The sequence below is a fragment of the Triturus cristatus genome, chromosome 3_2 (assembly GCF_964204655.1).
Source record: "Triturus cristatus chromosome 3_2, aTriCri1.1, whole genome shotgun sequence".
Classification (NCBI taxonomy): Eukaryota; Metazoa; Chordata; class Amphibia; order Caudata; family Salamandridae; genus Triturus; species Triturus cristatus.
In genome coordinates, this window is record NC_140584.1 from 977,630,067 (window position 1) to 977,655,024 (window position 24,958).

Sequence of the window (24,958 nt, forward strand, 5' to 3'; positions counted from 1 at the left end):
ATAATATCTTATTAGACAAGACATATGCACTGGTAGCCAGTTGTCGCTAGTGTGAAAATATACGCTTCTTTCATTGCCAATAAAGTCTTTCAGCTATATGTGTTCATGTCCCAAAAAAAGCCCTTTTCAAGGGCATTGTTCAACTTGGAGCTCAGGGTCTGGTTCATCTATTGCTTCAAATGTGCCTTGGTTTAAAAATCACGAGGATGAGGTTACAGTGAGTGCATGAGCAGCTAGACTCTGGATTAGTCTGTCGTCTCATTTTCTTCAAAACCATGACCACAATTCATTCCGAAAACTATTGAAGACACACCAGTTCAGGCTACATTATCTTTCGGATAGCCTGGTATGACTTAATATGCATGTACTTTTGATAGATTTTTACTGGCAATTCTTGATTCACACTGTAGCAGCATATTAGAACAAATGTTTCCCAGTGTCTTAATATAGCAGTGATACTTAGACCTTCAAACAATTGATGTAAATATGAACCCTGTGCCACAGCACTAAAATCTAGCCCTTTAGTTTGGCGAAAGGAGACAGATTGAAGGAGGCTGAATAGTGTATAAAACCAGGCCTCCCTAAGTATATCCTGGCCTTTACTCTGGACTTCATTGCACCTTAGAGCAAATGTTTTGGCAAATGTAATTTGATGTACGAATGCCTAAGACTGATGAGTCAGAAGGATGAAGCGTAGCATGTGTTCTATAGCAAGTATCTAGTAGTTTGTGTACTATTGAGCTATTGACAAATTGTTTTGAATAACTGCGGACTTGCTTCTTATGGTACTATATGATGACAACCCATCAACCACCACCACAAAGCATTTAGAATGCTGCATGTACTGCTGCAACAAGGTAGGTTACCGCACATTAAATTTACAATGCATTAAGGGTTTTATGATTTGGGATGGGTGGTGGTGTATTGGGGTAATTTTTTGTTTTTAGGGTTCAGCGATTGGCACTATTTTGTCAGTAGCAAGGAGCTCCTGATACTGGATTCAAGCTAGCCTGGCTGATGAGGGGTCCCAGGATGCTTGTTTCCGGTCCAGGGAAGACCTGGCTTGGCAGTTCAGGCTGGACTGTTCCCATGAGGCACAGGGTCGAGATAGATTTTCATATAGCTGGGTCTGAACTGCGGTGGCGAAGTGAGCTAAAGAACGATGATGGATTCAACCCAGATCTGTGACTGGGGGGCGAGTGAAAAGTTTTAGCGCTCCGTCCGTCATCACCTTGTGTTATCTTTTTACAAGTGGCATTTTTAGAAGGGTAGTGGTAAATTCATCTTTACCAGTAAAAATGATTTATCATTACCATTCCAGTGATATGAAACATTCACCTCTTCTCAGTCAAGAATTATAACTCATAAGTGTAATAAGGAATTCCCAATGTTAACCTATGAGAGGGGTAGACCTCGCAGTAGTGAAAAACTGATTTGGGTGTTTTTCACTACCAGAACATACAAGACTTAGGAGTACATGTCTCAAGGTTTGATTACAGATCACCCTGCCCTATGGACTACCAAGGGCCCACCTTAGGGGTAACTTATATGTAATACAAGGAGAGTTTAAGGCTTGGCAAGGGGTTTCAAATGCCAGGTCGATATGGTAGTATAAATTGCACACACAGGCTCTGCAGTGGGAGGCCTAAGACGTGTTTAAAGTGCTACTTGAGTGGGTGGCACCATCAGTGCTGCATGCCCACTACTGGCATTTCATTTACAGGCCTTGGGCACAGGTAGTGCACTCTACTAGGGACTTGTAGGTAAATTAAATATGCCAATTCTGTTTCCCAAAACTAAGCTACTAAGTCAATCAAACCATGTTTTAGGGGAGAAGCACATGCACTTTAGCACTGGTTCGTAGTGATAAAGTGCTCAGAGTCCCAAGGCCAACAAAAATAATTCATCAAAATTTGAGGAAAGCAGGCAAAAGGTTTGGGGGAAGACCACCCTAATGCTGTCAGGTCTAACACGATCCCATGATGATTCTCCCCTGATGTGTCAATTACTGTGCTTGTCTTATTAATTACTCTAATCTAGCATTTTTAGCCCTGGACTAGACCACTTTAGCTTTATCTCGCTAGTGTCTTGTTATAACAAATTGTGAATAAAACATGCATACAAACATATACAAGCTTAGTGGTCATTCACGTTGTGCTTTTGCCCACCACAGCACTGGCTGGGCAATCTACAACCAGTAGCTCTCTGGCACTGAGCGTGATTGCATTTTTCCTAAACCGAGGGCTTAGTGTCCCAAACGCTGCCGGACCCCCCCCCCCACAGGATATGTCAACCGTTAGACCAGCTAGCTCTACAGTGCTACTCTCACCCTCCCTCCCCTCCCCCCGTATTCTACAGTGGTGTAGTTAGTCTCTGGCAACCACTGAACATGACAACACTCATTCCTCCAGGATTATGGAAAACAGTACAGCATGTTTCGCTTGGACACTCGTGCTTGCTTTCTCTCAGAAAATACACAGGTTGGCGATTTATTGGTCAAACGGCAATGTTGTGTAAAACATATGTGCTGTGACAATCGAGAGACAGAAGAATACGAAAGAGATTACTAGTACCAATATCGTAAATAGTAAATACATTTTTACCATAGTTCTAAAAAGTATGAACATAAGCGGCTCAGATAAAAACAGTAGCACTTTCATATTCCTAAAATGTGTGCCCTATGTAATTTTGCTAAAATGTGCCTAGCCTAACCTGGATGTGTAGGTGTATAGCTATATGTATCTGTAGCCAAGAAACCCCCAGGGAAGAACCAGCCCCCTCACTTGATGGTTGGAAATGAAGGACCCAGTCTCTGCGTTGAGGATGACAACCTACGTCGGAGCTCCATGGCGGCCACAGCAGGTACAATGCAGGGTACTCGACCTTGATGAAAGCGTGACTACAGGTCGGGCCCCCACATGGAACTCATGGAGCATTTCTGAGAAAGCGCCTTTAGAGGATAATGTCCTCTACCATGTAGTACACCTTAGCGCATGTATCACATAATTGATCTTCTAAACAACATTTTTTTAGACCACTCACTTTGCACTACACATAGGTCCTGAAGAAAGCCATATCAATAAAGGGAGCATGGCTGAAACATGTTGACCGACTAAGATATTCGTGTTACCTTAGATCTCCTACACTATCCACCTCTCGTTTATATTCACTGCCAAGGGCCCACGTATTAAAATAGTCATTTTTTTGTACAGTGGGACCCTTAGGACAGTCCTTTTAACACCCACTTACCCACTATCACTCCACTCTCACGTTATAATACCCGCTCCGCTGTATCCAGGCGTCGCAGCACACCCGAGGTGCACTCTGCACCTTGGGTGGGGCCCAATGATGAAGCATGTCACCAACTAGGTTGGTGAGTGAGGGCTTTTTTCAAAACATAATGTGTTTTCCTCTCAATACATACAAACGCCAGGAGCATCTACTCCAGAGCTAGTTCCTTTTGATTTCTGCACCCGCAAGGTATGTCAGACAGCTGCTTGTCGGAGATTTGGCATGCAGGACCCCTGTCTCAGCTTGGAAGGAATTCTTCTCTAATTTGCCGGGGGAGTTGAGGGTCTTTTATACTAAAGTGGTTCTCCAGGGTTTTTTCTATAGTCAATATGTTTTGAAAACAATCCTAAATGTTACTGAGAGCCTGGTGTCGAAGAGACAGGAGCAAGCTACTAGGTAAAAGATCACCTGTTTTAGAATCGTTATTGTCGTGTGGATGGGACAATATATGTAGAAATGGGGTATCTTAAAAGACATGACATTATCATTCACATTGTGCTTTCGCCCACCACAGCACTGGGTCAGCCATCTACAACCACTGAGCGTGATTGCATTTTTCCTTATCATATGTTCTGATCCATCTAAGAAGTGGACTTCAGTGCGTGGGGTGCTGGGACAAAATTACTTTTCCAATGAGTTTTTTCTCCATTCTTTATCCTCTCTACCTCTTTTGATCATGTAGTTCAGCATAAACAGTACCTTTTCCCAGTATTAAGCATATTTTCCTGTGTAAAACTGAAAATGTTTTGCTTGCTAGGAAGCTACCTTACTGTTCTATTTACATTATTTGCAATAGCTAATTTATTTTTAAATGTAAATATTTTTATCGCAAGCATGTTTTATTCTTCTTTGTTTATATTGCATATGATTGCATTAAAAAACAGCAAATGCAACTCTCGCACTAGCTTGCAGAGGCCGGACCTGTTGGTTTTTGCCAGTGCTTGTTTGATAAGCAATTCCCTTTCTGAATTCTTCAATTGTTTTACTTGTGCCTGTGAAGGATTTTATAGCTGGCCTATAGTGTTGATTGTATCCAATATCAATATGATGGCTAAGCAATACAATTAAGAAGGAGAATGCATGAACAAATAGGCAAATATGCGTTCCAGGTTAGGTTAGGCTAGGTTTCTGAGCTGTCACAACTTACACCTTTGTGTTTTTTGCTGTCACCCTGTATACATATTTTTTTGTTGGTCATTGATGTACTTCCCATGAAAGTTAGCTCTAACTTAAGGTTCATAATTACACAATTCAGAAGGGAATGAAAAATACTGAAGACGGCGATCAGTACTTGGCAAGTAGATTCATTGAGCACATTTCTATTTTGTCTGTATAAACAGGAGTGACCATCACATTAATTATAGGTTCAAATGACAATACTGTTTTCCAATACAGTAGCTTTATATTTATCTATCCTGACTGTGTGGAGGAAATATACAATAATTGTTCTGTGCTATTTATGCAGGTTAAAAAGCTTCAAGTAATGTTGCGGCAAGCTAATGACCAGCTGGAAAAGGCTGTGAAAGATAAACAGGAGCTAGAAGAATACACAAAACAGAGCACCGAAGATACCACTAACCAAGTGAGCAATGTTTCTAGGAGTCCTCATTTCTAAAGATTTTGTTATTTTGGTGCAATGATGCCTTGTGGACATCTGGGTTTTACATGAAGGTGATTCATTAAACCTGTTATAGTAATGTGCTTATTGGTTAGGGTTCAAGCCATCCCAAAATCTGATAAAGGTGACCTTTGGTTGATGCATCCCAATTCTTCATTAGGTTGGTTTTGGAGCTAGTGTGGTTTGGCTATGTGGAAAAGTCCCCACTCCCCTAGTGGATTGTTTTAAGAGATCTGCAGTAGGCACTTCATTTTTTCAGATTGGGTTCCAAGGGATTCCAGATTTGATGACTCTGCGCCCTGATAGCGTTGCTTCCATGAGCGTCATTTATAATTTCGCCTGGTATAGTGTGACATTCTTAATGTTACTCAGGATCTTTTGTTGTAATAGCAGGGAGGCAGATTTGGTAGATATCCGTTACATTTGATCCCTACACATTCGGGATGGTGTACACGATTTTAGTTTGATATTCCATTGCATAAGGATCTAATGAAGTGTTTTCAGCATGCTATCTGCTGCATTTGCTCCATGGGGCAAAATAAGACTAGAACATAAGCAGCTTTTTTCCTTGGGCTGCCTTACGTGCCAGCTCATTCTTTTCACCATTAAATACCCATAGAGCAGGTGATCACCTGTGTTGTGTGGATTCCTATCACCTTCCCGCAAAGTAACTTCTCTCCATCAGTGTTCCAATGGCCCAGGGAAGCCCGATTTAGAGGCTGTGGGACAGCTGGTCATGCTAATTGTCTTTGTAGATCGAAAAAGGGCTGTGGGTGGGAAGGAATGGAGGCTCGGGAGTAAGCAGTTATGCAGCAGGCCCTGTTCTACGTTCCTAATGTTGTCTGCACATGGATTGCTGAATCACTCCTGGACCCAGCCCCTCCATTATATTAGTGGAGGAGAAGAGAAGGGCACACCAATAGCACTGTTCAGGGCAATAGGTAAGTTGTGTTCCTTTGCTGTTGCTGAGCAGGGATAGGGTAGAAGGATGCACATGTTTCTGCATGTGTATTTGGTGGCAACCTCTCCCTCATATTTGGGAGATTCTAGACAATATGCTGGCCATAGTAAGGTGGAACTTTTTGGTATATTGTGTGCATTCTTGGAATGATGGTAGTTTGGGGATGAGGAGGCACTCTTGGGCATGTTCCTTGTATTACTGGCCATTATGCTACCCTTGGCATATGGTGGCCAACAATGGCTTCTTATGCCTATGCTTGCTGGCATAAGGCAGGCATCCCTAACGAAAGGCAAGTTCTTAGAGCATATGAATAGCCTCCCGGGCATGTGGCTGTGGTGGTTGTACGTTGTTTGTATGACGCAGCAGCACCTGTGAATATTTAATCTAATAGACAAACAGTTGTGGGCAGCCAAGCACACACATTTTCTAAATTAAAGGTGGTATGTGGAGGGGATATAAAACATATCTTTCTTTAAATAATCTGGGTTTTTTCTCAGAGTAATTGAATTCATAATCCAAAATCAATAAATATACTTGTTGTGAGAAACTGATACACCGATGTTTATGGACAAAACAACTGCATTTTTATAACATTTCTGTACTGATGTTTAAGTGAAAATTCATACTGTGTTGGCAACACCTTTTGCTAATGTGTCCAATGTGCTAATGTGTCCAAGAGTACTTATGGTGCGACAAGTTTTTAATGACCTTCTGGTAATTTTCTGTCTTGATAAAACTTTTTATTTATAGCATCAACACTGTTGATGTTGTCTGAGGCCACGGCCTGTGCTTTTGGCGTAACCTTATCAATAGATCTGCCTTCTCATCTATAAGGACTGTGTTACCGATACAGTAACTTGTGTGTCCAGTGTCTGTGTGCTCTTTCAAACCTGAAGGTCGGGTTTACTGTCTTTTGGCTCAGGTAATTAGAGTTGTATAGCATCTCTCTCCCATCTAGTCTCCTCCAAGTACATTGTTATTCATTATGCATGACTTAAAATCTCCATGCTACAGACCGAATTGTAAAATTTGAGGGCTTGGACTGTGCTTGTGATGACAGATGCAAAGTAGATCTTGGAAAATGACAATGTATTTTCAGATTGCAGAACTCAAGTCTTCAGTGCCCAAGTTTATCGGGCTATCCTGGCTACCATTTTCTGTTTGGTAATTCTAGCTGCAGATTCCTCACTTTTTGAGTTATCCCAGGCACCATACGGGATCTTCAGTTTCAAGAGCAAATGCTCCCGCGCACTGGTAGGTGGCACTGACTTATTCCACGACTGTCTCGTGCTGTCAAGGCAGTGACGGTGCAGAGCCGCATGTGGCCACCACTAATGTGTGCAGATGTAGGTTCCTTTTTCCCTGTGCCCTTCAACAGAGATCCGAGCTCTGCTCTCAAATTTGCCTCTTGTATCTATGCCGACATTCAACAGTATTTCTAAAACATTGGTTCAATTGGACTCTTCAAGACCAGGGGTCCAATCAAGAGCTGTTTTTATCCTGTACATAGTCAAGACTTGCACGTTGTTCACATATTGCACCGTCTGGACTAGTTATATGTGTTATTGTGCACCTATTTATCTGATAGCTTCAGATTCCGTACTTTAGAATTATCCCCAGGCGTCAGACTGGATCCAGAATATTTTTCGTGAGCAGTACCCCTGTGTGCCTCAATCAGCTCTGCGTGGTGTAGTCTAAGCTGGAAGTTATGTGCGCAGTGCCTATATAGGTGCCACCCCAACGCTCCGATGTTATTTCTTTTCTCTGCGCCAATCAGCGCAGCTCTGGTAAGAGCTTTCCCTTAGTAATTTGTTTGCTAACTTTTATCTTCTTTTTGTGCTTGTCTTTTTGAGGGTTTCATCCTAGTGTGACAGGGATGTCCTCTCGAAAGGCGACTTCAAGTCCTGCGGCACCTGGAACTCACACCTTGTATGCCTTTGGTGCTTTGATCACGACTATGATCCAAAGGGCTACTCCGATTGCTGCGCCATGAACCAGAAGTCCTTGAAGAAGAGATCCATCAAGCTTCTGGCAGCTCGACATGCGGCACCATGACAATCCGAGATCCTCAATGCAATCAGTCGACGGGCCATTCGGACAAGTCCCACCGTAAGAAGAACGTGAAGTTGAAGAGATCTTCGACTTCTCCTCGTTCATTGGCAGACGAGATGAGGGAGCATTGACATTCGGGGTCTGGCTCTGCGGTTGAGCTGGAGCCTGGCTCTGCAGTTGGGCCAATGGCTGGGTGGGCTCCATGCTTCCCCAAGTTTCCAGGAGCCTGAGCCCGCTCAGCTTTAACAGTTTTATGAGACCATGCGCCTAGTATTTGAGTGGCCCGCTCACACTGGTGCTCCTTTTGGCCCCACAGATTTGGCAGTCTATAACATCAGACTGGTGGTTTTGCAGATCGTCCAGAGGGGCTACTCCCTCCCTTTCGTGACTACCCCTTCCTCCATGCCACCTACTTAGGATGGCTGATGGAGGACCACCTATCCCTTCTCTGTCAGAAAGTGATGGCTGTCATTGCCAAGGGAGGCATAGAGAGGATGCTGACCCCAGAAGTAGATCATGGTTGCAATTCCCGCTACTTTCTGGTGCCCAAGAAGGTCTGAGGCCATTGTCCAATCCTTGATTTGCGCCATCTCAATTTCTTCCTCAAGAAGGAGAAGTTCAAAATACTCCTGCCTGCCCTGGACCAAGGAGATTGGATGGTAGCGTTGGACGTTCAGGACTCATAGTTCCAGATTCCTGTCCTGGCTGCCCACAGGTGTTAGCTGTGGTTCACGGTGGGCCCAAAGCATATTCAGTTCACTGTACTCAGTTTTGGCCTTACTAGCACCCCTCTGGGGTTCACCAAGGTGATGGTGCGAAGTTGCATGTCATCTGCGGGGATCAGGGGTGCCAGTCTTCCCCTATCTTGATGACTAGCTGCTAAAGGTGGGTTCCCCAAGGCTATAGTCTCCTACCAAAAGACTGCGGCGGACCTCTTGCATTCACTTGAGTTTACTATCAATGTGCCGAAGTCACACATGACTCCCTCTCAGATGCTCTTTCATTGGAGCAGTTCGGGCCTATCCTCCCGAACTGCGAGTCCAGGATCTACAGGCTATGATATCCTGGATTATCATGAGGGCGACTATGAGGTTGCTGGGCCTCATAGCCTCCTGCATCGTGCCTGTGACACATATGCGGGCTCTGCAGTGGAACCTCAAGTGCCACAGTGGGCGCAGCATCAGGGAAATCTCTCCAACATGGTCGAGTTCTTGGAGGAAAATGCAAAAGATCTGCAGTGGTGTTTATCCAACCATGATTGGGTCTCTCCGGGGATGGAGCCGCCATCTGGGAGAGGTGGAGATAAGAGACCTCTAGTCTCTGGCGTAATCGGGGCTCCACATCAACCTGTTGGAGCTCCATGCGATCCAGCTTACATTGAAAGGCTTTCTACCTGCCTTCAGGGGAAGGCTAGTGCATGTGTTCACGGACACACCCGCAATGTGGTACTGCAACAAACTGGGAGGTGTGGGGTCATGGAACCTTTTTTCAGGAGTCCCTACATTTCTGCAAATGGCTGGAACACCAGCGCATATCCCTGGTGGTTCAACACCTGGCGGGCTCATTGAACTCCAGAGCAGACAAACTCAGCTGATGTTGCCTAGTGGATCATGAATGTCTTCTCCATCATGTGCACAGTGCCAGCTGTTCTGCGCGCTGGAGTTTCTAAGGTGTTTCTCGCTCTCTTCGCCCCCTGTAGCCTTTCCGCTCATACCACTCCTGCCATGCGTTCAGAAGATGATCAGGAACTGCAGCACCCAAGTCATCCTTCTGTCTCCTCTCTAGGCACAGCGAGTCTGGTATCCTGGACTGTTGAGCATGACCATCGATCCACCAATCAGGCTGCACCTTCTGGAGGATCTTCTATCGCAGCTGCAGGGGAGGGTCCACCAACCTAAACTATCAGTGTTCTCTCTTCTTGCGTGGAGATTGAGAAGGAAACAGTTGACAGCTTTTGACCTTCCTCCCGAAGTCTGTGCCATTATTTTGGCATCCCTCCACCAAGACGTTATGCGCCTGCCGTTGGGGAAACTTATGCTCTCCATGCCACTGGAATCAAGCTATCCTGGCTGAAGAGGGGTGAAACCCTGAAAACGGTCCTAGGATGCTTGTTTCCAGTCCAGGGAGGACCTGGCTTGGCAGTTCGGGCTGGACTGTACCCATGAGGCACAGGGTCAAGACTGATTTGCATATGGCTGGGTTCAAACTGGAACGGCATGGTGAGCAAAAAACAATGGATTTAGGTCCAGATCTCTGTACTGGGGTGAATGTATGACATTGTTCTGCATTCTGTCCATCAACTGTTGTTTTTGCATTTGTCATCCCGAGTGGGAAGGGTATGCCCAGACGTGGGTCCTGTGCTCTCCATGCCACTGGAATCAAGCTAGCCTGGCTGAAGAGGGGTGAAACCCTGAAACTTGTCCTAGGATGCTTGTTTCCAGTCCAGGGAGGACCTGGCTTGGCAGTTCGGGCTGGACTGTACCCATGAGGCACAGGGTCCAGACTGATTTGCATATGGCTGGGTTCAAACTGGAACGGCATGGTGGGCAAAAAACGATGGATTTAGGCCCAGATCTCGCTACTGGGTGAATGTATGACATTGTTCTGCATTCTGTCCATCAACTGTTGTTTTTGCAGTTGGGGAAACATTTGGCATTATGTACACAAAGACCGATCAATCCCCTTTCTGCCCACCTTTCTCAGGTTCTTCTCTTAATTCTTTCTCTTGCCCAGCAGGGCTCTACTATGGGCGCTCTCAAAGGCTATCTTTCTGCTACTTTAACTTTTCTGCAGTTGTCTGACCAGCCATCTCTCTACAATCCCCCTATTGTAAATCGATTTTTGAATGATTTGCAACATTGAATTCCCCCTTCTCCTTTCATAATTCCTCAGTAGGACCTCAGTCTTGTCCTCACTTTCCTTGTGTGCTTCTTTTGATCCTTTGCACAGTTGTCCTCTCAGGCTCCTTACCATCAAGACTGTCTTTCTCGTGGCTATAACATCTGCCCGGAGGGTCAGCGAGCTTCAGGCTTGTCATCCAGGACTCCATATTTGAACATCTACACAATGGTGCATTCTATGAGGGCTTCCTTTCTACCCAAAGTGATCACTCCTTTTCACGTAGGCCAATCCATCACTCAGACTACATTTTACGCTCCGCCACATCCCTCCAAGGAAGACGAGCAACTTCACTATCTGGACCCTAAAAGAGCTTTGTCGTTCTACTTCAATCGCTCACCAGAATTCCGGATGGACAACCTACTCTTCTTGGGATGTGCCAAAGCAAAGAAAGGATGGGCCATTCTCCGGATAGATCGTGCTCTGTATCAAGATCTGCTACACATTGGCTAAAAAATAACCCCCTGAGGGATAGCGTGCTGATTCCACCAGGGATAAAGCTGGTTCACTGCATTGGCAGGTGGAGTTCAGGCCCTGGATATCGGCCAGGCAGCAGCATGGGCTTCCATGCACACGTTCATAAAACACTTCTTCCTGGACGGTCAGGTCCGTCGGGATAGGCCCTTTGCCCATTCGGTCCTGCAGGACTTTCTTGTTTGAAATTGGTACGTAGAACCACCTCTGGGTAGTTTTTGCTTGGGTATCTATTCTGAGGTAATGAATCTGTGGTTAGAAGTCTCTCTATCAGATGGACAAGTTACTTCCCTTCAGTAACACCTTATCTGGTAGAGACTCTGTCTAGCCACAGATTCCTTACCAACTCACCCATCCTCCCCTCTTTGGGGATACTTAGTCACAGCTGTTCCTCTTTCAGGGCCCTAGTTTTCCACAACAGTGGTCAGTGTTCTTCAAGGATCTGCGTTCCTGGTGTGGAAAGTCATGAAAAGAATTGATGTCATGCGCTGGGGTGGCGCCTATATAGGCATCGTGCACGTCCCTTCCGGCACCAACTACCCCATGCAGAGCTGATCGACACCACCTACTGGTGTGCAGGGAGTACTACTCCCAAAAAATTCCCGATCCAGTCTGACACCTGGGGATAATCCTACGGTAAGGAATCTGTAGCAAGAGTCTCTACCAGATAAGGCGTTATCGAAAGTAACTTGTTCAGTAGTTCGGAATTGAATTGTGAATATAAAGAATTGTTATTGCATAAAGAAGGCATTCTCCTTGTATTGATTACATTTACTGAACAAATGAGAATTTTTACAGGAACCTGTTGATGTACACAACGTTTCCCAAGAAAAGAGTCCCACTGGACCAATGTTGTAGAAATCTATATACCCAGTTCCTGGGGGGCATACTGGGTTGGTCTTTGGGTTTTTTATATAAATGTTAACAGTATGCATTGTAGCAGGAACAATGTCTCCAAATAGGACAGGTTTTAAACCATGCTGCAACTGCAGGAAGCAGATGTCAGTCATGGATCTGCCTTAGCTTGGTTTGTGGTGCAAAGGTTCCAATCACAATTCGAAGGTGTGTATCAAATGCACCCTGAAGCACCCGAAAGCAATCAGGGAGCAGGAAGTGAATCTCTGTCAAGGAACATAGGAAGAGATCATGCCAGTCATGCTTCAAATCATGCAGTCATTCCTGCTATAAATCAGTGCTTAGTCCTGCTCTTGATCTATGCCCTCAGGTAAGTCAAAGTCCTAGTCATGCTACAAGCACAAGAAACCTAAGTGGGATCTGTCCTCACTCACCACTCCAGAACAGACAAGAAGCCACACAATCGCCATTCAAAGTGCCCGACTCCACAGGCTTCTTCTGACTCTGATTCCATTCTAAGGCTATTCCCAGCATGTCCTGAGTACCCTGGCCGTTGTTCACTTTGGAGCAAAGAGAGGCTGTGTTACAGATCTTCTAGTAGATGCCAGCTCCGTGTAGAGTGCCTTTATCTCTCATGGTGCCACAGCGGCCACCAATTTCACTTCTGCTGGCGAGTCCTACCCTAGTGTTCCCGGTTCCTCGTGGTCACCGGATCAGACTCCAGCGGCACCACTGGCCGCTAATGAAGTGTTAAAGTGGTGGCACATGAAACTGTTACTTTTATTATTGCAAGTGAGCATATGATTTTCATATTGGGAAAAGGATAAAGATGTATGTGCAGATTGAAGACTTTAAAAGTAATAATTTCACTAAACTGGCACTGAGTGGCACCAGTTTTAGATCTGGTCCAGATACCAGTTTCCAAACCTGAACTGATATCAGCGCACACCTGGCCCATGTCACGCTACAAAATAACCAAAGCACATCCTCCAACATTAAGTGATCTCAAACCTCTTCCTCAACAGCATTACCACAGAAAGTATTGTTTGGCTCAGATTCAGACACAGCCCAGGGGCTTCAAAGTGTACTACATGAGGAGAACAATAATGAGAAAATGAACCACTTTCTCCTCTCTTGCTATGCTGATGTTGGGCTGTACCTGAACATAGTGGGCTTGACACTGCTCCTGAAACTGAATTAGAATGCTCTTCTGAACCACCCACAGAAGAGAGTGCCTCAGTCATGGTTATTGTCCGCAGAGCAGCAGAAGTACTGGCCACATTTTGACAGACATTTTGCAGTCTGTCTGCCAGATCAGAGCCTTTGTGGTCATTTAATGACGTTCTTACATACCTTAATGGCCCCATGCATGAAGCAGTGCATCGCTCCACAGTTTGTCACCCATTGGCTAGACTACAGAGGCCAGCCCCTGCAGACCTGATCTTTCTGACTTAGCAGCTGAAGAGTTAGTGATCCATGAGCAAGGTAAACCCAAATGCATTCCAATCTGACCCGACCGATTCAGATACCATATTTTCTTCCACCACCTTGGCAGTTAGTCTCTGAAAGCTGTCTGTCTCCGGGGCTGATCTGAACATGCCCTCTGAGACATGGCTAGCAAGATATTGCCTGCCATCCATGATAAATTCTAGAATGCTTTAGTCCAAACAGTTTAAGATTGACGAGATGCCGTAAAATATGTTTTAAGAGCCGATCTTGGCACGATGGACTGTATAGGGTCATATCTGGCTGCTCACCACGGCTGTCGCCTTTGATGTATAGCCATCCCCAAAGGACATGCTTTTTGATCACTCTGGGATCTTTGATACGAAGGGCTGCCTCAGCTCTAACATTGTTGTGGACAGTCTCATTACAACCCATTCTCTAGGGTTTCATTCATGGGCCCGACCGTTCCACCAATAATACATACCATTTAGGGTGCACTCCTTATGCATAGCTATCTCCAGTTGCACTTCTTGCAACCTCTTCAGTAGCCGACCCAGACCTTTGATGGCTCCAGAGTATGTGGTGGTGACAGGGGTTGCAAATTCCACATTAGTGTAGCAATCTTCCTCACAACTACAACGATTTGCAAGACGCTTTGATTTTTTTTTTTTGCAGAACTATGCTTATCCAGTAGGGGGCCAGGATCTGATTTTTCCTCCTCGGCTTGAAATCCATTACTTCTGATTAATGGATGCTGTGCATCGTTCTAAAAGTATATAGTCTACCTTTCCTAATATTCCGCTCTTGTATTCCACCGGTTTCTATACAGTATTCCACGGATCATGCCACCATCCCTTTGCATGAAGTCCAGTCACTATTTCCCCAAAGGGGACATAGAGAGAATACCGGAATCAGAAAAGGGTGAGGGCACTTACTCTTGTACCTTGTTCCTTGACCCAAAGAAGGACAGATGGCTCAGGTCATTTTTTTTTATCTTTGCCCCCTGAAAGTCTTCCTACAGAAGGAAAAATTTAAAATGTGCTCTGCCACATGTTCTTTCTGTTCCGGACCTTGGGAATGGAATTGTATATTTTGGATATGCCGGACACACATTAATTTGCCCATCCTGCAGTCCCACAGACACTACCTTTGGTTTGTGGTAGGATCGGAGAATTGCCATTTTACACTTCAGCCATACCATAAGATACATTTTTTCTGATACTTGCATGACTGGATGCTCAATGGGGTCTTGCCACAGTCGCAGACCATCTCTGAATGATGATAGCCCGTTCTTTCATCCCAAGGGTTTTCTAACAACAAACCGTAGTAGCTAATCTTCCCTGAGACCAGGTGCATAATGGCCGGTGGACAGGGATCATTAGGTGATCCGGATTTAGTTGATAAGAGACTAGTATTCACTTCCTCTTGCGTAAGAGATCACTGCATAGCCACGGTTGAGCTAAGTGCAGTTGTATCAGCACCTAAAATGGTTACCGATGTGCTCTCCACACATTCACGACTCCTGGTCGGGCTGGGGGTCCCGGTGCTCAGCGGACTCGCAGGTATGGTGCTGAGACACTCCGGGGGTTATGGGCTCGGGGCGGGGGCTTGGCCTGCCCTGGGTCGGCTCTGAATCACCCTCGTGCCGCCCTTAAGTCTTTCTGTGGAGACGACCACAGAGTAGGGAAGGTTTGGAGGGTTGCAGGTTTGGATGGGGGCTGATAGTGCATTATTGGGTCCTGTTCTGGGGAGTGGGAGGGGGGGGAGTTTGTGGGGATGTTTTGGTTGAGGGGTTCTGCTGCGCTGCTGTAGGTGGGCCTGGGACACTGGTGTGCTGGTGGGGTACTGGCTGCAATGGGGACGTTACCTAATTTGAAATGCCTCACGTGGAATGTTCGTGGTCTCCGCACTATGTCTAGACGATATAAGGTACATGCCCACCTGGTGAGGCGCGGCATACAAATTGCATTCCTGCAGGAAACTCACTTAACTAAACAGGAACTCACTGCGCTGCAGAGGAGATGGCGTGGCCAGGTGTTTGGAACTACGTGTTCAGCGTTTGCCAGGGGGGTGTTGGTATGGGTGAGGGCGGGAGTCCCATTCCAGGCCACGAATCAGTTGGTGGACCCGGGGGGTAGATTTGTGGCGGTGGAGGGGAGGCTTTATGGTCAGGACGTAGCTTTATGCAGTATATATGCTCCCAATACCGACCAGGCCCGCTTTTTTGCTAGCCTGACAGGCTCATTGGCGCACTTCTTAGCGGGCCCCATATTGATAGGAGGGGACTTCAACTCGATCACTGATGTGGCACTGGACCGGTCGCACCCGCCATTGGCCGACTCGCCGGTGCGCCGGTTAGCGGCGCACAGGGCGGATTGGCAGGAGAGGTGGGGACTGATAGATGTGTGGAGGGAGCAACATCCGGGAGACCGGACTATTCCTTTTTCTCCGCGTTGCACACGCTGCATGTCAGGATAGATGCCATTTTGTGCAGCGGGGCCCTGGCTCCCGTTATGGCCCACACGGAGTATCTCACTAGAACTATCTCGGACCATAACCCGTTGCTGTTGACGGTGCAGTGGCAGCGGCCGAGGTCGGCGGTCCCGACATGGCGGTTGCGACCGGATACATTGGAAGACCCGATGTTTAGTGATGCGGTCCGGCAGGGCGTAGAGCACTACTTTAGGGAGAATAAGGGCTCCACTGCCACGAGGGCGATGGAATGGGATGCGATGAAGGTGGTGACCAGAGGCATTTGTATGGGCAAATTTGCGAATGTACGGTCTACAGTCCTGAAGGCTCTGGGAAAGGCGGAGGGGGTGTTGCGGGATGTGGAGCAGCGTAGGCCCGAGCGACCAGATTTACAGGACAGGCTGCTTGAGGCGAAGGAGGTGGTAGCGACTGAAACAGAGCGGCTGCGGTGTTTTGATTACAAGTTGTATCTAGTCAGAGTGCATGCGGAAAGGGACAAGGTAGGAACGCTACTAGCTAGACTAGCTAACCCAGAACCCCGAGGTTGCCCGGTCATGAGCATTCGAACGGAGACGGGGGAGGTGGTTTATTCGCAAGAGGCAGTGCTGCGGCGGTTCAGGTCATACTACACGGACCTCTATGAGAGCCAGCTGGGGGTGGAGGACTCCGCAATAGCTGACTATCCGGCGACTATTTGTCTCCCGCGGGTGGATGCCGAAACTGCGACGGAACTGGGCGGGCCCGTCACGCTGCAGGAGATCCGGGTGGCCATTAAGCAGATGGCCAGAAACAAAACGCCGGGGGTGGATGGCCTGCCGATCGAATTCTATGCGCAGTTTGTGGATGCCTTGGCACCCAGACTCTTGCTGGTCTACGCTGAGGCCCTGGAGCTGGGGCGTCTTCCCCAGCCGATGAGGGAGGCATTGGTGGTGCCGCTGTTGAAGCCCGGCAGGGACGCCTCTGATGTGACGTCGTATAGACCTTTGTCTATGCTGACGGTCGATTATAAAATATTGAGTCGCATATTGGCCACTAGATTATTGCCACATATGACCAAGTTGGTTCATGAGGACCAAGCCGGTTTTATCCCCACCAGGAGCACGGCCTTGAACATTCGCCGCCTGGTCCGTGTCATAGACAGCGTTTGGGGCCCTGGGCAGCGGCCAGCCGTGCTCTCCGTGGATATTGAGAAGGCTTTCGATAGCCTCGAATGGGGGTACCTCGATGCGGTGCTCGAGAAGGCCGGCCTGGGGGAGGGGTTTGGACGTTGGACGAGGGTCCTTTACTCCTCTGCTACAGCTGGGAGCGGTCATATCCACAGCTTACCCGGTGCGCAGGGGGACAAGACAAGGTTGCTCGCTGTCGCCCCTCTTGTTCGCCTTGGCGATGGAACCTTTGGCGGCACAAGCACGGACAGGGACGGTGTACGGCGGGGTTAGCTGTGGGGAGGAGACGCATCATATATCACTGTACGCTGATGACCTCCTGTTGTACCTGGAGGACACCGGTGACGCTCTGGATGGGGCAATGGGGCTGCTGTCACGCTTCGGCAGGCTCTCGGGCCTCAAGGTCAATTGGACCAAAACCTGTGTTTTCCCGCTGCGGGCAGATGTGCCATATTCCCCTCCCACTCTGGATGTGGTATGGGAGGCTACGTGCCTCACTTACCTGGGGGTCCGGATATACCAGGACATCGGGAACCTGTTGGACGGTAATATAGGGCGTTGTATAAGGGCCCTGAAGGGGTGCATGGCCTTCTGGGCAGCCCTTCCGCTCTCGGTGCTGGGCCGGGTTGCGTTGCTGAAGATGGTGGCTCTGCCCCGACTGCTCTATTATTTCCGCACCCTGCCACTATGGATCCCGCAGAGGACTTTCAGAGAATTGAAGACACAGGTTACGGGCTTCCTGTGGGGGACCGGACGGAGGAGGGTGGCCCTGACTGCTCTGATGCGGCCTAAATTCGAGGGGGGACTGGCGGTCCCTGATTTTGAATTATACTACCTGGCGGCACAGCTACAAGTGCTGACACAGAACGTTGCTAAAGTGTTCAGAGGCCCGGAACAGGGACGGGGGACTGACATCCAGAGGCACGTTCTCTCCTACATAGTCATGCAACAGAAACTAGACCCGAGAGACTTATCCATTGAAGAGAGAACTCTTCGGCTCTGCTGGCAAAGGAGCATGAAGAGAGCGAAAGCGGCGCGACCATATGCACCGGAGATCCCGTTGGGGATGCTGGCGGCGTTGCTGCATGGAGGCGACTAGTCCCCGCTGGCGGAGTGCGAAGAGCTGGGGTTGCAGATGGTGGGGGACCTCTACGTGGACGGGGCGCTGGCCCCCTTCGGGGTTTTGCAGGAGCAGTTTGGCCTCCCGGATGGGAGTTATCTCCTGCATGCGGCGGTGAGTGCGGCGCTACAAAAACATTGGAGGGAAGGGTTGGCGGAACCCACCGCGACCCTGACCTGCCAGTATGTGGTGATGGCGGCGGGAACGATTAAGGCGGTGACCTGCCTTCAGGCTCGACTGCTGCGGGAGGGGCTGGAGCCGCTCGCGGCATTGAAGGAGCGGTGGGAGGAAAGCATAGGCAAACCCATCCCGGACACGATCTGGAGCCACATCCAGCGGAGGACCTGGAAGGGTAGTGGGAATGCCCGCTTTCAGCAGGTGCATTTCTTCATCCTCCATAGGGCATATTTGAACCCGGGAAAGATTAGTCGACACTTTAAGGTGCGGGATGCTGCTTGCCCGAGATGCTTAGTACTGGGAGCCGAATTCGACCACATGCTGTGGGGGTGCCCGAAGCTTGGGGTGGGCGGGAGGGGAGTTAATGGGGTAGGGTTGTAGTGTTTATGGCGAGCGGTATCTGGGGAGAGAATCTGATAGGAATGAAAGCAGAGGCTCTCATGGGACATGGCCCGGGCATCGCTATGAGAAGATCGTTGTGATAATTTGATTCACTGTCTAACTACGCCGCCCGGTCTCCGGGATGTGGGCTAAACGGCTGTGTGCATTGCTACGACGAGGGGTGTGATCTGAGATTGTACGCGGATGCCGGTTGCCCCGATGGATGTTTTGTTTAAAATGCTGCAATAAAAACATGTTTAAAAAAAAAACCGATGTGCTCTCCATTTTAGGTGCTTTCTTCAGGATTTGTTTAATATTTTTACATGCTTCGATACCTCTAACCACTGCCCTGGGGTCTGTCACTTTTGGGGTTGGGTTCCTCATAGCTGTGGAATTTTGTTTCACAGCTTTGAACTCGCAAGTCTGTACCAACTTGCAGGTTTTCAAGATGGTGGGAAATTTTTTTAGTCCGTGTTCAACCAACCATATTTTGTTAAAAATAACCCCTGGTATGATGGCAATTGCCACGAGGCCAAGAAAACCCTCGTCTCAGCTATTAAATTAAAATGATAAGTCGGTAATAAAGGCCAATAGGGCATCCTACAAAAACACAATTAAGCTAGCTAAAAGAAACTGGGAAGGAGCAAAATGGGAGAGCATGAGAAATGCTCTAAGTAGTAGGGACATGAGGACCTTCTGGAATCTAATAAATACAGACACCAAGGAGTATAAACCAGCAATTGAACCAAATCTAGGGGCTGAAGTCTGGAAGGCCCATTTTCAGTCCCTTTATTCCAGGGTCGAGGGCGATTCAGAGCAAGCTGCAATTCAATGTCCCCAGCCACAACTTGCTTGCCTGGACACCCCCGAAATTTCTCTAAAAGAGAACGGCTGCTACTGGCAGAGTAATCCCTGCAAAGGCTCCAGGCTTCGATAAGATCCCTGGTGATCTCTATCGCACTGAACCTAGCATTTGGGCTTCGTACTTATGGACCGTATTCAATGCTATTCTCCAGGGAATGGAGATCTCCACAACATGGTTAGGGGCGGAAATTATCCTGATTTACAAAAAGGGATCACCCCTCCCATCCTGCGAATTATCGGCTCATTAGTCTTATTGATGTCACTCAGAAAATCTTTGTTCGAGTGCTCTTGGATCGATTACAGAACTAGATAGAGGAATTTTTCATTCTTAGTCCCTACCAGGCCAGTTTTAGAGCAAAAATGTCCACAATCGACCAAGTTTTCAGGTTGCAATTATTGCACTGGAAAACAGTTCCCAGGGAGAAACTATGGGTTATTTTATTAGACCTATGAGCGCCCCTGTATTTATGCCACATTCTGAAAAGACTAAACGAACACAACTTTGCCCAAATCAGATATGGGAAGAACGGAGAGCTCACTTATCGCATACCTATAGAGCGAGGCGTACGGCAAGGGTGCGTTTTGGCCCCTACCCACTTTTGTATTTTTATTTATGGCCTAGTGGGGGCCTTGACAGCGGGAGGGGACATAGATGCTCCTAAGTTGGCGGGCCACAAGGTACCTGCCTTGATGTTCGCAGACGATACCCTCCTGCTGTCAAGGTCCCCTATGGGTATTCAAAGGGCTTTGGATATCTTCCATTCATTTTGCAAGAACAGGGGCCTGGAATTTAACACCCAGAAAACCAAATATATGGCTTTTAATGCAGCGCACTCAAAACAACCTAATCCCCAATCAAATGGGGGAATTTTTAGAGAAAGTTCCTGTATGTGAATACCTGGGATTGTCTCTAAATGAGAAAATGGAGTGGGGTGTTCAAATCAAGAAGGCTTGTCTAAAACTGGCTCAAACATTGGGGGGTTAGCGAAGCAGCAGAGGAAGTGTGTACATAAAATGATAGGGCCGGTGCTGGAAATATACAAGGCACAAGCCAGAGGAGTTGCCTCGTATGGGGTGGAAAATTGGGGTCATCGGCCATCTAAACCACTTGCTAAGATCGAGAATTCATTTCTCAGACAACTTCTGGGACTTCCCAAAAGCACACCGCTCACCCCGCTCCGAATGGATCTTGGAGTTAGCCCAATTGCATTAGAGGTCGCCCTTAGACCTCTGTTATACTGGTGCTGCCTATGGAGTACCCCAGAGCTATCTATCTACAGAGAGGACCTGAGGGAAGTGGCAAACCTTAATAGAGCAAGCAAAATATCTTGGCCCACTCACATCAAGAATTCTCTAATATCCATTGGAATGGGAGATCTATGGGCCAGTGCCGAAGATAGCTGTCCGTTAATACCTAGGAAGGTTCTGATAAAGAAATACAAGGATTACAATCTTACCCTATTACAGAGGGGTTACAGGACAGGCACACTGACACCCTTTCTAGAAGTTAAACTCCAATATAGCTTAGAACTTATCATAGACGTTATACAGCCATCTCATGCTAAAAAACTATATTTGCATGGTACACTTCCCTTGCGTGCCATCACACATAAGTGGGGGGGGGGGGGGGGCAGTTCCACAAAAGACTGTCCGACATGCAATAATTGTATGGAGACTGACCGACATGTACTGTTTTTCTGCCCGGCATATAAGGAAGTAAGACATTGCTGGTTACGACAGCTGTGTAGGAACCTTGGAACTTCCCACAGCTCACAGGCTTTTAGGATCCTAAAATATGATAGTAGTATGCCTATTGCTTATTCAGTGTCCCGCTATCTGTTCTCAATGTGCTGTGTACGCCGAGCAGTTCTAAAGAAAGGGCAAGCTCAATCAATTCACCCTATTTCCCCACTGTGACTCGAGGTTCCGCTTTTAAAATCTGATTTTATACATTATGATTGAGATACTTGTACTTTTTTAGGATTTTTCTACCTTCCAATTCTTATGAACTACTGATTACATATTTTAATGTGTATGCCTTTTAATGTCGGATAAGTTGCACTGATTGCACTGTAATTTATATGTTTTTGTCTGTGCTTTTATGGCACTGTTAGGCCGAAATAAAGTATCTCTTGACTTGACTTAAAAATAAATGTAAAATGTGATTGATTAGATTCGCAAGTCTTGACTCAAATTAAAATTCCAAAGATATAGAAAAGTGTTAACCCTTTAAAGTACACTTAAGAACTTTTTCAAACGCTTATCTCAAACTACTGAACCCAATCGAACCAAACTAAAAAATGTTGCGATTTGACTAAAGTTCTACTTTCATGCCATGTTTGCAGATTTGCTGCCAAGTCCGTTCAGCCTGTTGATGTGAGCAAAATTTCCTATGACAGCAGGAAATTAAAAATTACTTGTACCCCTATCCTCGGTCCTTCACGTTTTATTTTGGAAAAGATTTTAACAAAATGTAGCATGCCGAACGTTGGCTTACTGAGTAAGTAGAGTGCCAAGTTGAGTACATATGAGTCCATGGGGTCAAACGTTTAAGATCAATCAAAAAATGCCCTTTTGATGGAAACAGTCTGAACCACAACTACACAGCAACAACTGCCACTATGCAATACATAGCAAAACCAAAGGGGATGATGGACGGAGTGTTGAACAATGCAAGCACTCACCCCAGTCATCTGATCTGGGTTTAAGCCATCATCGTTCTTTAGCTCACTCCGCCACCCCAGTTCAGACATGGCCATATGCAAATCAGTCTGACCCTGTGCCTCATGGTAACAGTCCGGGCCGAACTGCCAAGCCATGTCTTCCCTGGACCGTAAACAAGCATCCTGGGACCGGTTTCTGGTTAATCAGCCATCATCAGCCAGGCTAGCTTGAATCCAGTGGCAAAGTGAGCAAGGGACCCGCGTCTGGGCTTACCCTGCAAACTTAGGGCGAACAATCATCGTTCTTTAGCTCACTCCGCCACCCCAGTTCAAACATGGCCATATGCAAATCAGTCTGACCCTGTGTCTCATGGGAACAGTCCAGCCCGAACTGCCATGCCATGTCTTCCCTGGACCGAAAACAAGCATCCTGGGACCGGTTTCTGGCTAATCAGCCATCATGAGCCAGGCTAGCTTGAATCCAGTGGCAAAGTGAGCAAGGAACCCACGTCTGGGCATACCCTGCCAACTTAGGGCGAATAAAGTAAAACCAAATACATATCATATATTATATCTCATATGATAATATATAATTTATCATATCATAAATCACATCCTATCCGCACTTCAGCAGAAAATCCTACTTAAAAAAAAAAATAGGGGCATATTCACAAGAAACTATCGCCGAGTCAACGTCACATTATCGCAGCCAAATTTGCGATAAAATTTCCTCCCCATTCACAAGCCGGTGTAAACAGCCCACAGCACCAGTTTACTAGCGATAGCAGCCACAAAAAACATCGCCACAGAGGCCCCCCGCAACCATCGCTAATGAGATGCAGAGTGGGCATTCCCGTGCCAAAAGCCGCGACAACACCACACCTCAACATTCTCAACGACCAGACAGAACTGCGATGAAAACACAAAACAGGCGATAAGGCGCGTTAGCACCAGGAAATCTACACCTGCTCTGACCTGGTGTAAAGTTGGATGGCAGCCTGCACCACAAAAGGGAGACCAGCCCTGGGCCACCTCAGAAAGGCAATAGATGCCATGGAGCCACCCATCATGCGGCCCGGACACCCAAGAGGGCCACAACACCCACCGACACCATCCCAGGACCACAACCCACACCCGGAACACCCCCCCCCTACCCTCCCGGATCACAACCCACACCCGGAACACCCCCCCCCACACCCCTAGACCACCACAGGCGCAGACAAAGACAGCGGACCCCCAGGAAGCGTACCAGCCGCGCAGACCCAACCTCTGACAATGTCACCGGCCACCACAGACTGAAAGGGACAACCACCCCACGGATCCCGACCATCATCGCCCAACAGGCCTACGGCACCAACACAGCTGACAACCAACATCCCACCCCACACCAAACTGCTGGCTTGGCTGCACCTGTTGGCCCCTGGCACCCCCCAACCAACACCCGCCAGAGTCGGAGGAGTCTCACTGCCAGCCAAATCCAAGTCCCTCACACCTGTCCTGGACCTCACCATCGCCCTGGCACCCCAGTCCCCATACGTCCAACACAATGCGCAGGTCACGCTGGAGACCAAGCAAGGATCATACGTCATAGCAGGATGCACGCACGTGTTGGGGGCAATCCACAGCACACATGTCCCACCTGTGCCCTCTGGTGACACAGCACACAATCACCACAACAGAAAGCACACGTCCCACTCCAATGTGCAGGCAACAACAGAACACTGTGGAACCTCCAACAATGTCGTTTAAATACACAGCGATCACCTCCGTAACGGGCAAACTTGTGCTAAGGACCGAGCCTCCTATCTCTCGAAAGTGATAACTCCTTTTCACGTTGGGCAACACATCACCTTCCCAGCATTTTCGCTCCACCTCATTCCCTTTAGTTCACAACCAAAAGAAAGAGAAAAATAGAAAATATTGCTTAACCCTTGTGTATTCATCAATACAATGAATTATATTTAAGAAATGCAGCCTGCAATTTTAACAAGAAATTTTAGAAATTTAAAAAAAGTGTTACTATTTTGAGAACCCCCAAAAATGAGATTTAAAATGTCATTTTATAGTAAAGTTTTAAGAGCATGAAACCAATAGCACTTGATGTTTCCTTTTAAAAAGACTAAAGTAAGTATTTCCCCTTTAAATTCAAGTCCTGGAATAAAAGAAAAGAAAATATGAGTAAATGTGATACTAAATAACTTGAAACCACAACAAAAAAAGCTAACTACCTTTGAAATGTTATAACAGTTAATTTTTTTTAATTTGTTTAAGATTAAAGGCTGAGCGAGTGGTGTGGTGGCAGCTGCAACCAAGTGCTGCACCCAAACCCCCCACTGCGCATGGCCTTCTGCGGTGTACAGCAAGGTATTAACTGCAGGGCCTGCCGACCAAGCAACCAACTCATGGGGGCGGTAAATACTCCCACACTAGCAGCCATCCGGCCACAGGCCCCCACCCCTTTGTTTTGTTTTTTTAGGCCACGGGATGGCATTGATTCTCAAGAATTTCTTCTTTTTTTTA

The 24,958-nt window shown here is 47.2% G+C and overlaps 1 protein-coding gene across 1 annotated transcript in view; it reads left to right on the forward strand.

Moving 5' to 3' along the window:
• RABEP1 (rabaptin, RAB GTPase binding effector protein 1) overlaps positions 1 to 24,958 on the forward strand; it is a 989,154-nt gene that overhangs the window by 648,016 nt on the left and 316,180 nt on the right. The window contains exon 11 of the mRNA XM_085649558.1: positions 4,757 to 4,873. Within this exon, the coding sequence (XP_085505684.1) occupies positions 4,757 to 4,873 (117 nt within the window). The remainder of the gene's footprint in view (positions 1 to 4,756; positions 4,874 to 24,958) is intronic.